A 14,910-nucleotide genomic window follows, 5' to 3' on the forward strand; every position below is an offset into this window, starting at 1 on the left:
GAGCAAGGAAGTCCAAAGCCATGGTGAGGAAGTTTAAGAGCACACTCAGGCTCTGGCTAGAATCTGAAGGAAAAAGAAGAAAGGAAAAACAGTTATTTATTCCTTTCTAAGGAAGCACACAGACCCAGCTGAACCTGAGACTGCATCAGTGGGAGAGAATTCAGGGAAGAAAAAGTATATTATCTTAAAGTGAACCACCCTTTTGAGTATAAGTCCCTGGAGGAGAGCCAGTGGCCAGGCCCTGCCCCTAGACTAACAACCATAAAGGCCATTTCCAGCCCATAGAGATGCAAGCAGCCAAGCTCTGTCCTACAGAGGAAAGGAAAGGTCAAACAAACAAACAAACAAGCCCAAGAAGAGACCAGAGAATCCCATCAAGCCCAGACTTAGAAAGTTCTGACCCTCCCACCCAGGAAATTCTATATGAAGCCCGCTTCCTGTCCAGTTCTTTGCTGCTTCTCACCTGAGCAGAGGCAGCCACCCTCTTGTGTCTTTCCCAGTAAATCTCTTGTGTAAGATTTGATGTATAGTGCGACTTTGTGGTATTTCTTGGTGCCTAACTTCCAGGATAGCGGAACTGCAACACTGTGTCAAGGAAACCTTTCCCCTCAGAGCTGTTAACACCTAGGTCCTATGGGTGGTTCCTTAGGGAGGCTTGTCTCCACGTCCAGATAAAGTCTATTTTTTACAAATCTTGGTAGGTGGGGGAAGGCTGGAATTCCTTGGTCCAGAGTTGCTAGAAGTGTACTCTCAGATCTCTCCAGAGTCGAATGAAAGGCTCACACTTCCAGGGCCAGCCAGGGGCCACCACTGCTGTAGCTAATACAGCATTTTTGCTAGCTCAGCTCCAGAAGTTGACCTGGATTCCTTGTTCGTAGCAGCCAAGAGAAACATCCACGAGCTCCTCTGTTTCCAAGCCATGTCCAGCCTGAGCACACAGCTTGCAACTTGGGGATGCTCCGCCAGGGGGCGCAAAAATATCTATACTGATGTTGGGTGGTCCAGCTCAAGGTCCCAGGCCCCCTTTTCTTGTTTCCATTTGTGTGAGAATTCCTGGAACCCCGTCACCCCACCCCCCGCAGCCTCGTGTAATCTGAGGTCTCTCTAGTTTTAGACAATCAATCTTGGTCTTCAAATACCACGTGGAAAATTCCAGAATTAAATCATTCATCATCTTAATTTACATTCTGTTCTGAACAGTATGGAACAGTATGCCATCCACTGCAATTAGAAAACAAATCCTGTGTCTAGTGTATCCACGCTGTATATGCTACCCCTCCCACCCCCACCCACGCTCGGTAACCACTTAAGGCCCCATCTCAGTTAACCAGTACCAGAGTGCTTGTATTCCAGAAAACCTTATTTTACCTGCTAAGAGTGGAGTTTCTATTGCTGTGAACAGATACCACGATCCCGGCAACTCTTACAAAGGAGAACATTTAATTGGGGCTGGCTTACAGGTTCAGAGGTTTAGTCCATTATCATCTTAGGAAACATGGTAGCATGCAGACATTCATGGTGGTGGAGGAACTCAGCGTTCTGCATTCAGGAAGTGAACTGGCTTGAGCTTTGAAGACCTTGAAGCCCACCCCCTAGTGACACACTTCCTCCAACAAAGCCACACCTCCTCCAAGGCCACACCTCCTAATACTGTCACTCCCTATGAGCCTATGGAGGCCATTTTGTTTCAAATCACTACAAAGACCTTGAGTGGACCATGTATGAAGTTGTGGAAGTGATGTCTTCCACAAGATGGGAACCTGAGGACGCTGGAGAAACCAAGAATGTAGAGCGTCCACGGAGGCCATGCATGCTGCAACAAAGCCCACAGGATGTCATGTGCCCTGCTGCGGCAGTGGAAGTACAGGGTCTAATGTTTGCCCTGCTGGGTTTGGGTGTTTTGTTTTGGTTTTTCCTATCTTCCCACTCCCCCATTTTGGAATGGGAATTGAAAGGGCAACATAAACCCCATTTGTCTTCATTTAAGGACCAGGCCTGACTTTGAAAAGAAAGCAATTAGGCACCAGCTCCAGGAACAGACCATAAAATACAGAAACAAGGTCATAAAACTCTTCCCAAAGAAGACCTGGGGATAACCACAAAAATGGGGAAATACTTTATCTCAGAATGGGCCATCCGCACTGGGCAGCCCTACCTCATCCTATAGTTAAACGTTCATGACATAGGAATGCAGGCCACTGACCACCCGTGACCCCCCAACCTAGCACTCACCAATGAAATTTTAGATTACCTGATCCTTCCTGACAGTCCCCCTATAAGAAGGAAGCCTATGCACCTTTGTCTGGGGTCAATGTTTTGAAAAATATTTGACTTCTGCATGCTGGTTGTTTCTCTAGAATAAACTGTCTTTGCATACTAACTGAGTCTGAAGTCTTCAGCGACTTTCGGACCCTACAGGGTGTTTATTGTGTCACTGTATATCAGAATCATGGAACTTTCTTTTTGACTTTGCAGGGCCTCAGAGCTAAGGGCTGCCTTGAATCTCAGGCGAGACTTTGAACTTAAATAATACATTTCTTTTTATGTGTATGTGTTTTACCACACTCATGTCTGTGCCTGTGTCCACGTTGTCTAGGGAGAGTTCTGTGGGACTGGAGTTACAGTTGTGAGCCACTGTTGTGAATTCTAGAAATCAAAGGCGGGTTCTCTGGATCTCTCTCTCTCTCTCTCTCTCTCTCATACATATTACCTATTTTGTGCGTATGGGCATGCATGTATTTGCCATACAGCATAGATACTGATTGGAGGACAACTTGTGGGAGTTGGTTCTCTCCTTTCACCATATGTATGTTGTAAATGTAATTGTTATTTTCCAGATGTAATTGCCATCTCTGATGCTTACTGTTGAATAAACTTACCCTTTCTAGCTCTTTCTGAATTCTGGCTGGCTGGTTCAACTCAGCTGCTCTGGTCTCTCCAAAGTGACTGATTCCTTCAGCTTCTGACTGAATTGCTCTGCTTGACCTCAAACTAACTCTAGAAATCTGTTCTAATTTGGCTTCTTTTTATTCTCTGGCTCATTGTGTCTTCACCTGCAACTTGTCTCTATAAAACCATCTCTATAAAAACTACCTCTGAACTCCTCTACATAGCCTCTCAACTCACTGATTCAACCGAACTGATTGCCTAGAACTCAGAGATCTATATGCCTTTATCTCCTGAGTGCTGGGATTAAAGGAATGCACCACCAAACCTGGTCCTAAGCTTTTCTTTACATGAAACTTGCTCTATTCCAGTCTGGCCTTGGACTCAAAGATCTGCTTGCCTCTGTCTCCTGGAATTAAAGGTGTATACTGAGGTCATATCTGTGTTCCAGCCACAATAGCGATGTTGCTGGATTAAAATTCCTCTACCGATGTGGCTTGACTGGGCAGCAAGCATCAGTACCATCAGTCTGAGCCATCTCACCAGCCCTCTAAGTTAGGCCTGGGGTGATAGCTTTGTAGTTAAGAACAACTGCTAGTTTTACAGAGGACTGGGCTTCGGTTCCTTGGAACCACACCAGACAGTTCACAACTGCCCTGTAACTCTAGCTCCAAAGGATCTGACACTCTGTTTTGGCTTCCTCAGGCACCAGGCACACATGTGGTGCACAGACATGCATGTGGGAACTCACATATACAGAGAAGGTAAAAATAAATAGATCTTAAGAAAAAGGCAGCCGGGCAGTGGTGGCACACGCCTTTAATCCCAGCACTTGGGAGGTAGAGGCAGGAGGATTTCTGAATTCGAGGTCTACAGAGTGAGTTCCAGGACTGCCTGGGCTCTAGAGCTACACCGAGAAACTAAAAAAAAAAAAAAAAAAAAAAAAAAAAAAAAAAAAATTCAAGGCCAGCCCGTGCTTCATGAGCCTACATGAGCCCATTGCCTCAAAAAGTAAAAAACAAAAACAACAAAAAAACAATTAAGATAACAAAAATAACCTATCCGAAAGTCTCAGCACAGTCTCAGAGAGCAAGCTTGGCCCCAGATACCAGCAGGCAAGGGGAAAAAAAAGCAGGCTTGTAGGGGCAACTCAGACCCCCGAGACCCAGGCCATCCCAGGCCATGCAGGAAGGTCGTGTGCCTCAGTTTCCTTCCCAGCACGAGGGAACAGGGTCTGCGTGTACACCACGCGCCTGAGACTTGAACCCCGGGAATTCTGCATCTGGCGAACCCCCAGCAGTGGGTGGGGCCGGGCCGGGCGCGGCGCGTTGCGTCATGACGCACGAAGGCGGCGGCGGCGGGGTTTGTGTGCGCGAGAGGCCGCCGATAAAGGTTGAGTGCCTCGCGCCGGGGGCCGTGGGGAGGGAGCGCGCCCCCGCCCCCTCCCGGGCCGCGGGTCCCGCAGCGCTGTGCCGGGCCCCGCTTCCCGTCAGCCCCCGCGGGAAGGCCCTGGGGTTCTCCTTGATCCCCCTCCCCGACCGGGGCCACAGGTGAGAGACCGGAGGGCGCGGTGGGGGAAGGGCCGGAGGGCGGAGTCGTTTGGAGAAAAGCGAGCGGGAAACCGGAAGGGGTACCTTAAAGGGAAGGTCGCTATTTCGCCTCCGATATTTAATCTGTTAGGCCGGCTCCGCCCTCTTAAAGGGGTAAGGACAGTGTGTTTAGCTGCATTTTTGCAAAGCTTCCTGCCCTTTCCCTTCTCCCCTTTCTCCTAAAAGGAGGGTTATTTCATTAAAAGCGGGTGATAGTTTCCCAAACATTGAAGGAAAAGTTTCATAATTCTGCTGGTCCCTAGACTATCTGAACAAAGAGACCCTTTTTCCCCTCCCAGATAAAACCTCATGTAGCTTAGGATGCCGTCAGACTTCTGTATACTGACAATGACCTTGAATTTACGATCCCGCTGCCTTCATCTACATGCTGGGATTACAGGACTGCCTGTGCCACCACACCCAGTTCTATGGTGTACTGTGACAAGAACCCAGAGCTTCATGCATGCCAGTCATTAACCCTTAATAACCGAGCTACATCCCAAACCCCGAGCTTCCTCGTAAAGCCCAGCCGTGTAAAGGGGACTCTCACTGCTAAGATGGGTCCCTGTTCCGTAGGGCCTCTTGTGTTAAAAGGTATGGCCTCAGAGGCTCAGGCAGTTTCTGAAGCTCATTTGTCACCTACACGCCAAAAGGAACAACAGCCCTTTAAAAAAAAACGAATCCTTCATAGCCTATTGCCCTTTGAAAAAGAAATCCTTTATAACCTGTCAAAAGGGGGTACCTTCCTCTATTCACTCACACTGTCTTTACTGAGCATGCTCTCTGGTGATGTTTTGGTGGGTGATGGGCTGCATCAGTGAACGAAAGAAGCAGAGGTTCTCTGTTTGGATGATGTGAACATTGACAGAGTAGAACAAGCAGTAAGAGACTTATATGCTGATGGGACTGACCTGGGGTACTGTCACTGCAGTACTGACAGGGAAGGGTCAAGCTGGCACTGTGTTTTGTTACCAGTGGCATCCATCCTGTTGAGGTCAGGAATCCTGATAAACACCCATCGATGTATTAGACAGCCCCTCTGACAAAGAATGACCCGTCTCCAAATCTCTGTGCTGATGAGGTTGAGAAGTCCTGGCTAGGGTGGTGGTGATGCACGACTTTGAGCCCAGCACTCAGGAGGCAGATGCAGACATCTGAGTTCAAGACCAGCCTGGTCTAGGCAGAAAGTTCCAGGACACCCAGGGCTGTGCAGAGAAACTGTGTCTCAAAAAGACAAAGAGAAATGCTTGCCCTATAGTATTTAGAAGGTGATGGGCCCCGTGAAGAAGGGAGCGAATGAGGCATGGGAGGAGAGCAGGGAGTGCTCAAGGGTGGTCTGAAGAAGGCTCTCTGGGGTGAGTTCTTGAAGACTTGGAGGTCACAGTGTGAGTTGTGGATGGTGGAGGGGAAGGGCACTAGGCACAAGGTGGTGGTAGTTTTCCCTGCCTAGTTGAACAGCTAGAGGGACAGGAGGCCAGCAAGAGGGGAGAAGACAGATGTAGTTATGAGCATTCAGCAGGCTCCTGTAAGGGAGTTTGTCTTCTGTTCCCTTATAGGTGTGACTGCTATCCAGGTTAGCCTCAGACTCATCTTCCTGTCTTAGCCTCTTCTCTCACCACACCTGGTTTACTCGCAGTGCTGGGGCTCACACTTAGGGCTTTGTGTGTGTTGGATAGGCACTCCATTAACTGAGCTACATCTCCTGCCCAACCCTTAAGTTTTGTAACAGGAGAGCATAGAGGGTGAAAGACCTGGAGTTAGATTGTGGTTAAGTGTGAGGTATCTTGTGTCCCAAGCATTTGGAGCAAAGGAGAGGCTTGGGTAGAGTCACACTTTTAGAGTTTTTCTATAGATTGTGGAATCCTAGGAGAGGGTAAGGGTTTTCAGAGAGGGGAATGGGGGGCAGAGAGAAAGACAGCAGTTCTTGACTGAGCTCTGATTCTCCACCTCCAGGTTTGAAAGGATCCAGCCCAAAGGCTAAGGTGGTCACAGAAGGGAGAGTCAGCCATCTGCAGCTAGGAGATATGCTTAAAGGAAAGACTCAGCAGCAAGGAGCTGGGGTATGTGGGGACTCCAGGTATCTGAAGTGGTTCCGGAGGGAAGGGCAGCTTAGTCCTCCTGACCTAGAAAGGGCTGGGGGAACTGAAACAAGGGGTCTTGTTTCTTTACATATGCTGCTAGGGGCGGGCCAGAGAGAAGCAAACTGTAGAGGATGCCATGGGAGGTCAGAGGCCATGGCGTAGAGCATTTTGGGGCGGGACCCTTGCAGTTGTCAGCTGCTACTCTTTTGGACTGTGTCTTTGTAGGGATTCATCCTGTGCACTGTAGAGTGCTGAAGCACCTCTGTCCCTGCCCTTGACAGACAAGCAACAGCCAATGTCTCCAGACATCACAAGATGCCTCCTCAGTGGAAAGACATTTGGCTTGTTTGGGACCTGTTGGTGCCTGGATTGGAGGATGAGAATATTTATTATTCAGATCGCTCTTCTCTTTCCAGTCATCGGCACGGCCAGTGGCTAAGGACAGGGAAGCAAGAGGATTTCAGTGGGAGAAGAAACATGCTAAGGGTTATCACTGGGGGCGGGGGGGGGGNGGCATGGAGATCAGAGAAAGTGCTGGGAGCTGAGAGGCGTGGGCTATGTTGAGTTGTGTGCCAGGGAGAGTGTGTACAAGGCTGGTAACGCTGCGTGATGGAAGGAGGTTGCAGATCCTGTGGGAACAGGGTGTCCTCACTAGGGATTTGGGGGACCTGAGAGGGAATGAGGCGGGTAGTGGGTGCTGGAGTGGATGCCTGAGCCTTGATCACTACTCAGTGGCTTTCCTTAGAGTGGAATTGTTTAGGGTGAAGTAGGGGTGAGTGCTGAGGAGGGAGGTAAGAGGTAACTCTTCAAAACAGGCAAGAAGCCAAGCCAGGGGCTTCTTCCAAGGGACTGATGACAGAGGGAGCCAGTGGCCTCCTGCACACAGGACATTGTTTACAGAGCACCCCTTTTTGGAACTGTTTGCTTCCTAGAGGAGCTCTTTTGCTGAGAAGTTTCACATCCCAGGTACCCCATTACTCCTCCCTTGAGTCTTCGATAATGTGTGTTAAACCCAGGCTGTTGCAAACGCCCCTGAGGAAGAGCCCCCCACAGCATGGGTGACATAGGGAGGCTGCCCCTGTTCCTTGAAGAGCCGCTGTGAGTGGTGAGGAGGGCCAGTGCTTGCTCATTCTCATCAGAATCCTTTCACCAGGTGTGATGGCCGGCTCCCACGTGGACATGGCGCCAGCTTCCACCACCGAGGGAACTGGGGAAAAGCCAGGTCCCACTGCGCCAGCACCCACCCCGGCTGCTCAGTATGAGTGTGGGGAATGCGGCAAGTCCTTCAGGTGGTCATCTCGGCTCCTGCACCATCAGCGCACTCACACAGGTGAACGGCCCTATAAATGCCCGGACTGCCCCAAAGCCTTCAAGGGCTCCTCAGCCCTCCTCTACCACCAGCGGGGCCATACAGGCGAGCGGCCCTATCAGTGCCCAGACTGCCCCAAAGCCTTCAAGCGCTCCTCCTTGCTGCAGATCCACCGCAGTGTGCACACTGGCCTGCGGGCCTTCACCTGCGGCCAGTGTGGTCTGGCCTTCAAGTGGTCATCCCATTACCAATACCACTTGAGACAGCATACGGGTGAGCGGCCCTACCCGTGCCCTGACTGCCCCAAGGCCTTCAAGAACTCCTCCAGCTTGCGGCGCCACCGGCATGTGCACACAGGAGAACGCCCTTACACCTGTGGCATTTGTGGGAAGAGCTTTACTCAGAGTACCAATCTGCGGCAGCACCAGCGGGTGCACACGGGCGAGCGCCCCTTCCGTTGCCCACTCTGTCCCAAGACCTTCACACACTCCTCCAACCTGCTGCTGCACCACCGCACCCACGGCCCTGCCCCCGGCCCCGCTCCTGCCCCCGCGCCCCCAGGGGAGACCAGCAGAGCTGACACCAAGGTTCTGGTCTCTGATGCCTACTTGCAGCCCCGTAGCCCACCTGAGCCTCCAGCCCCACCACCCCAGCCCCCACCCGTGGTGCCCGAGCTTTTTTTGGCTGCTGCTGAGACTACAGTGGAGCTAGTGTACCGCTGCGATGGCTGCGAGCAGGGCTTCAGCAGCGAGGAGCTCCTCCTGGAGCACCAGCCATGCCCGGGTCCCCCTGTAGCCACCCAGTCCCAGGATGTGCCTGCCGAGCTGCCCCAGGCTGACTCTGCCCTGCCACAGCCCCCACCTGCCACTCCAGGCCCTCCTAACTTTGCTTGCCTTCCTTGTGGGAAGTCCTTCCGGACGGTGGCTGGCCTGTCCCGTCACCAGCACAGCCATGGTGCGGCCAGTGGACAGGCCTTTCGCTGTGGCAGCTGTGATGGTGCCTTTCCACAACTGGCCAGCCTCTTGGCTCACCAGCAGTGTCATGTGGAGGAGGCGGCAGCTGGACGCCCACCTCCTCAGGCTGAGGTTGCGGAGGTCACCTGTCCCCAGGAGCCTGTAGCCCCAGCCACTCCTGCCCCACCCCCTCCTCCTCCACCTGCCCCTGTGGTTTCTGCAGAGCGGCCCTACAAATGTGCCGAGTGTGGGAAGGCCTTCAAGGGTTCTTCGGGGCTGCGCTACCACCTTCGGGACCACACAGGTGAGCGGCCCTACCAGTGTGGGGAGTGCGGCAAAGCCTTCAAACGCTCCTCCCTGCTGGCCATCCACCAGCGTGTGCACACAGGCCTGCGAGCCTTCACCTGCGGCCAGTGTGGCCTCACCTTCAAGTGGTCGTCCCACTATCAGTACCATCTGCGACTTCACTCGGGTGAGCGGCCCTATGCCTGCACTGAGTGTGGCAAAGCCTTCCGTAACACTTCGTGCCTGCGGCGCCACCGGCACGTGCACACTGGTGAGCGGCCCCACTCATGTAGTGTGTGTGGCAAGAGCTTCGCACAGACGTCCAACTTGCGGCAGCACCAGCGGGTGCACACGGGCGAGCGCCCCTTCCGTTGCCCGCTCTGCCCCAAGACCTTCACACACTCCTCCAACCTGCTGCTGCACCAGCGCACTCATTCTGCCGAGCGCCCTTTTGCCTGCCCCATTTGTGGCCGAGGCTTTGTTATGGCTGCCTACCTGCAGCGGCATCTGAGGACGCACACCCCAGCCACCACAACTTCGGGCACCACCGGCTCTGCTGTAGCATCGCAGCCCCCTGCCCCATTGGCTGCAGCTCCAACTCCACTGGCTGCTCAAGATGTTCACGTACTCCCCAACCTACAGGCCACACTTTCACTTGAAGTAGCTGGGGCCACAGCTCAGGCTACGCCCCCAGGCCCAGCTGCCCCCAGTTCTCAAACATTTCTCCTGGTACAGACTGCCCAGGGCCTCCAGCTGATTCCAAGCAGTGTCCAACCCCCTACTCCTCCACCCCCGCCTCCACCCCCTAAACTCATTCTGCTGCCTCCTGCCAGTGCTGGAGGTCCGGGCAATGGTGCTGCAAGGCCAGGCCCTCGGTCTGTTGGGAAAGCTGGACAGGGGACAGGGGTAGTGTGGTTTCCAGGCCCAGGTGGTCTGGGGCTGCAAGGAGGGAGCAATGCAGGGGCTAGCGGGGGAGGGCAGAGCCTCATTGTTCTGCAGAATGTAGGGAGTGGGGAGACAGGACCACAGGAAGTGAGTGGGGTCCAGCTTCAGCCAGCACAGGAAGTGGCCACGGTACAACTACAGCCTGCACAGGAAGTGACTACAGTCCAGCTACAGCCAGCACAGGAGGTGACTACGGTCCAGCTCCAGCCCCTGACAGGCCAAGTCTCCAATTCTAATGGAGGAGCTGTGACTACAGAAGCGCCAAACCTGCTGGTGGTTCAGAGTGGGGCAGCTGAAGAGTTGCTGAGCAGCCCTGGGCCTGGGGAAGTGGGAGACAGTGAGGCCAGCGCTGGTGTGGTCCAGGACGTCCTGTTTGAGACACTGCAGACAGATGAGGGGCTGCAGAGTGTGCTGGTGCTGAGTGGGGCGGATGGTGAGCAGACTAGGCTCTGTGTGCAGGAGGTGGAGACGCTTTCCCCCGCTCTGGCAGAGCCAGCTGCCACTGGCCCATCAGGACAGAAACTCCTTATCATTCGCAGCGCCCCAGCTACTGATCTGCTAGAAAATAGCAGCGTTGCAGGAGGTACCACAACACTGCAACTCCTGGCCCCATCAGCACCTGGCCCGGTCTCTGCCCCTGTGGGGGTGCCCGTAGCTCCCCCGTCCCAGATGGTACAAGTGGTCCCCGCAGTGGCTGGACCAGGGGTCATGGCCCCCCAGAACTTGCCCTCCATCCAGATTGTGCAGACTCTGCCTGCAGTCCAACTGGTACACACGTTTTGAAGAGACCCACTCCCCCCTCCCCGCAATTAAGTGTTCTCCTCAGCTGGGCTGGGGTCAGCCCCAGAGTCAGGGGGGCTGCTGGCTGGACTTGCTAATAAAGACCCAGAATCTCTTCCTGGTTTTGTTTTCATGGGGAGGCATAGTCATGGGCATAGCTCCTGCTTCAGACCTGGAAGTCTTCACTCTTGCTTCCTGGCTCTGAGGTGACTTGCCTTGTACTTGGAGGCTAAATGCTTCTCCGGAAAGGGGTCCAGCTCCCCCATCCTTTAAACTGTTAAGGCTTTTACTGTGCTGGGGGTGGTAGGGCGGGGACACTTGCAGAGGACAGAGAGACAGTGGAGTCAGTCATGTGGGTTTCCTTTTGGCAAGCTCTCTTACTCCCTGAGCTATTTCTCTGGTCCATTCCCAACCTTTGTATGTATTCGTCTGTAGTTGTACTTATAGCAGGGAGGGTTAGGGATCAATTTCTGGATTTTCCACTTCTTTTCTATAAACCACCCTTACCTCACCTGAAAGGTAGGTAGAGGAATCTTATTAATTCAAACGATACCCCAGGTGCCTCCGGGCTGAGAATAAGGTCTCAGCTGATGGGGATGCTTGATGCTACCCTCATCCCTTCCCTCAAAGACCCAAGCGCCAATGAGATTAGGTTCACAAGCAACGCCTCCTCTTCCTGATGCTAAGGTCGCTTAGCAACGAAGGACCAGCAAGAAAGGAGCTGTGCTAATCCTCCCAGGCAGGCCGGGTAAGAAACCCTCTCTGTCCCCCACTCCCATCCCCCCTTCTCCATGGTTCTTCCACTGGCCTCCAGCAGGTTACAGCTCTCCCCTCGTCCTCGCAGTTTCCTCCATTACTCCCAACCCCTGCCCCATGGTGGGGGAAGCTTGGCAACAGTTGCTAAGGCGCCGGTCTTGCCTCCAGTCGGGAGCGTGGACGTCACTTCCGGTGGTGACCCTCTCCTGCCCCTGCCCCCCTTCTCCCTTACTGTCAAGGGATTCGAGCAACCCCGTGGAGGTGCCTTGCAGAGCCCTGTTTCTGCTATGTGGGGTGGGACCACTTCAGGAGACGGGCTGCTGGAGTTTGGATAGGGGATGAGTTTACAGGCAGATCACTGAATGCCTTCTCCGGAGTGGGGGACGATTCGGGACGGTTTTCAGAGCCCCACTGGGTATGGAGGCACCTGGCCTGCCACTGTGACAGTCTTCTTTGGCAATGCTCTAGGGTCCTTGGCGATCTGGGAAACACTGCGGCCCATCCCTCCCAGGGCTCTTAGAACTCAGGTGCCCACCTAACACCAACCTACTTGTTTTCAGCAGGTGTACAACGTCAGCTCCCTCTGGGGAGGGGCCTGCCTGGGGGCTACCATGGCCCCCAACCACCTGTCAGTGCGGGAAATGAGGGAAGATGAGAAGCCCCTGGTGCTGGAGATGCTGAAGGTGAGAGGCCGGCAGGGGCACCAGTGAGCATGCGCAGCTTCTTAGGGCCATTCAAAGTGGGTTCCACCAGCCCCGCCCACCTGCCTGAGCTCGGGGGTCCTGGGGGAGGGGATTTTCGCCTCAGCTGTTTTTAATTGGTCTCTTTTCTCTACTGCCTTCTCCCTACTTAAACCTCAGCTGCCATTTTTTAAAAAGCAATTGGAAGGGTGTAGGGAGGGGCTGGGTGTTCAGCTCTCTTGACCTCCATTCAGCCCCACTTACCAGTCCCAAAATGAGGGATACTCAGACACGCACACACCCCAGACCTTCCAGCGAAGATCCCATGTCTTCACTTTGCCTATCCTGCTCAGTCTCCTTTGGTGCTTTACCTTAGCCTGCCATCCGGACTCATGGGCCTCAGGTCCTAATTCAATTCATTTCATTCGGGCAAACCGCATTCATTCGCTCAGCCCTTAACACCCAATGGGCCAGACTGGGACCACCCCATCAGCTGGCTTCTCTTCTCACTTGGGAATCCTTCCTCGGAAGTTCCTATGTGATGAATGGCTGAGCCTCTACTCCCACCCACAGGCTGGTGTAAAAGACACGGAAAACCGTGTGGCCCTCCACGCTCTGACACGACCTCCAGCCCTTCTCCTCCTGGCTGCAGCCAGCAGCGGACTGCGCTTCATCCTGGCCTCCTTCGCCCTGGCCCTCCTGCTGCCCGTGTTTCTGGCTGTAGCCGCTGTGAAGCTGGGTTTGCGAGCCCGATGGGGCTCTCTGCCTCCACCAGGCGGCCTGGGAGGGCCCTGGGTGGCTGTCCGTGGCTCCGGCGATGTGTGTGGAGTCCTGGCTCTGGCCCCTGGTGCCAACGTGGGGGATGGAGCCCGAGTCACCCGCCTCTCTGTCTCTCGATGGCACCGTCGCAGGGGCGTGGGCAGGAGGCTGCTGGCCTTTGCCGAGGCTCGAGCCCGAGCATGGGCTGGAAGTATGGGGGAGCCTCGGGCCCGGCTCGTGGTCCCAGTGGCTGTAGCCGCTTGGGGGGTGGCAGGGTTATTGGAGGCCTGTGGCTACCAGGCAGAGGGAGGCTGGGGCTGCATGGGCTATATGCTGGTTAGGGAATTCAGCAAAGACCTGTGATTAGAGACCATGCCCACTGGATAGATGGGCAGAGAACCAGCACCTAAAGAACACCTACTGTGTGCCAGGCACTTTACATCCCCTCCCTCAGTGTCTACCTAGTCTGCTGGGCTGATAGTGAAGCACCGAGGTTGATGGACCTACATGCCCACAGTGTGCCTGCCAGATGCAATGAGGACTCTAAACTCAAGTAGAACAAATCCCTTCTTGGTCTTCTGGGACCACTAGAGGTCACCGTGTCCACTCCTTTGCCCCACCCCCACCACCCCAGTCTGTATGCACTGAAAAACGTCTGGTTCTGGGTCTACAAAGCCCCCGCTGCCTGTGTTTGAGGTCTGGAAGGGAGATTTGAGGAGAGAGAGAGAGAGAGAGAGAGAGACTCTAAGAGTTAGAGTCTGTGACAGGGAACTCCCAAAGGGGACAAGATCTTCTGGGAGTGGGTGGGGCCGGGAGCACAGTGTCTCCAAGCCCATCTGGTTTTTTACACTGTTTGTTAATAAACCCTGAAACTTCTGTGTGCCTGTCTTCTGTCTGATGCATTTTCCAGCTGCTCTCTCCAGACTCCCTCCTTCTGTCTGGCTCCTCCTCTCCAAAGAAGTTGACATTAATTGCTAGGGAAGTGTGTGTGTGTGTGTGTGTGTGTGTGTGTGTTGGGGGGGGGTGCGCTGGGAAGAGGAGAAGCAGTGAGCTCACAGCGGCAGCCGGTCTTTGCCAGGCCTTCTGAGTCATGCTCCCCATTACCAAAGTTTTCCCCCTCACAGCTGCCTGGTGTGTGTGTGTGCACCCCCTCCAGACAGAAGCCTTGACCCCTTAGTCTCTCTACCCTCCATACCTTTGTTCTGGGAACTGGTAATGAGTTCAGACACTCCTTTCTCGAATAGGCACTGGGAGCTTCCCATCCAGATTTACCACAGTGGATGACAAATGGACAGGAGTTTTTCAGTTTCTTTTCCTGATCTAGGAAGTCCCTCCTAGTATCTGGCTTCAGGCCCTCATGCTACTGCAGGATTCCCCAAAATCTGTCCACACCCAGCTGCACTTACTTGCCTGGCTGGACAATAAGAGGAGGCAGAAGGGTGTGCCCTCAGCCCTGTCCCCCAGACACCCAGGCCTGCCCCTTCCCAGAGCTGCCATCCCCATAAGCATCTCTGAGCACGTGGCCCTCTGGAGCCTGGCTGGCCGCCTCCCTCCAGTGTGGGTGTTTGCACTTGAACACCTCCCTTCTGCCTGCCCACCGCCCCCCCCTCCAGCCTCAGCTGTGGCCAGCCCCCTCCCCCTCCTGTCCCCTGCTGCATCCCTGCAGCCTCTCTCCCTCCTGGCAGAGCCTTCAGCCCAGCCTGCTCCTAGCTGTCCAGGGCTCCTCAGCAGCCACTTCCCTCCCTCCTTCCCTCCCTGGCTGCCTCCTCCTCCCCTCTCCTGCCCTCCTTCCCCTTTCACCCCCATCCCCTGCCCCTGGACTCTGCAAACATGAGGGGCTTGGCCTGCCTCCTTGGTGAGTGATCCATTTCCTTGGGGGAGGGGGAG

General features: G+C 54.2%; 2 protein-coding genes across 11 annotated transcripts; both read left to right on the top strand.

Annotated features, from left to right (window-relative positions):
- The first annotated feature begins 4,247 nt into the window (after positions 1–4,247).
- On the top strand, positions 4,248–10,944 carry Znf628 (zinc finger protein 628). 5 transcript variants are annotated; one of them, XM_029480060.1, is made up of 4 exons: positions 4,274–4,436; positions 6,429–6,535; positions 7,372–7,522; positions 7,710–10,933. In XM_029480060.1, the coding sequence occupies exon 4, from the start codon at positions 7,715–7,717 to the stop codon at positions 10,829–10,831; it is 3,117 nt and encodes a 1,038-aa protein (XP_029335920.1). In that variant the 5' UTR covers positions 4,274–4,436; positions 6,429–6,535; positions 7,372–7,522; positions 7,710–7,714; the 3' UTR covers positions 10,832–10,933. The 5 variants fall into 5 exon arrangements, with proteins under 5 accessions (XP_021023006.1, XP_029335920.1, XP_029335922.1 ...); XM_021167347.1 differs by lacking the exon at positions 7,372–7,522 and having other exon boundaries at positions 4,248–4,436; positions 7,710–10,944; XM_029480061.1 differs by lacking the exons at positions 4,274–4,436; positions 7,372–7,522 and adding an exon at positions 4,967–5,356.
- Positions 10,945–11,489: 545 nt separating this feature from the next.
- Positions 11,490–13,899, top strand: Nat14 (N-acetyltransferase 14 (putative)). 6 transcript variants are annotated; one of them, XM_021168881.2, is made up of 3 exons: positions 11,490–11,576; positions 12,148–12,267; positions 12,838–13,899. In XM_021168881.2, the coding sequence occupies exons 2-3, from the start codon at positions 12,196–12,198 to the stop codon at positions 13,384–13,386; spliced, it is 621 nt and encodes a 206-aa protein (XP_021024540.1). In that variant the 5' UTR covers positions 11,490–11,576; positions 12,148–12,195; the 3' UTR covers positions 13,387–13,899. The 6 variants fall into 6 exon arrangements, with proteins under 6 accessions (XP_021024540.1, XP_021024539.1, XP_029335924.1 ...); XM_021168880.2 differs by having other exon boundaries at positions 11,506–11,576; positions 12,145–12,267; XM_029480064.1 differs by lacking the exon at positions 11,490–11,576 and adding an exon at positions 11,601–11,845 and having other exon boundaries at positions 12,145–12,267.
- Positions 13,900–14,910: the final 1,011 nt, after the last annotated feature.

The sequence above is a fragment of the Mus caroli genome, chromosome 7 (assembly GCF_900094665.2).
Source record: "Mus caroli chromosome 7, CAROLI_EIJ_v1.1, whole genome shotgun sequence".
In the NCBI taxonomy this organism is placed as follows: Eukaryota; Metazoa; Chordata; class Mammalia; order Rodentia; family Muridae; genus Mus; species Mus caroli.

What these genes read in the sequence shown, in the direction of transcription:
- Znf628 (XM_021167347.1), top strand. Translation starts at nt 7,715, where the DNA reads ATGGCCGGCTCCCACGTGGACATGGCGCCAGCTTCCACCACCGAGGGA.
- Nat14 (XM_029480064.1), top strand. Translation starts at nt 11,702, where the DNA reads ATGGTGGGGGAAGCTTGGCAACAGTTGCTAAGGCGCCGGTCTTGCCTC. An exon ending in ATTCGAGCAACCCCGTGGAG is followed by an intron (nt 11,846 to 12,144) that starts GTGCCTTGCAGA and finishes ACTTGTTTTCAG; the next exon opens with CAGGTGTACAACGTCAGCTC. An exon ending in TGGTGCTGGAGATGCTGAAG is followed by an intron (nt 12,268 to 12,837) that starts GTGAGAGGCCGG and finishes TCCCACCCACAG; the next exon opens with GCTGGTGTAAAAGACACGGA.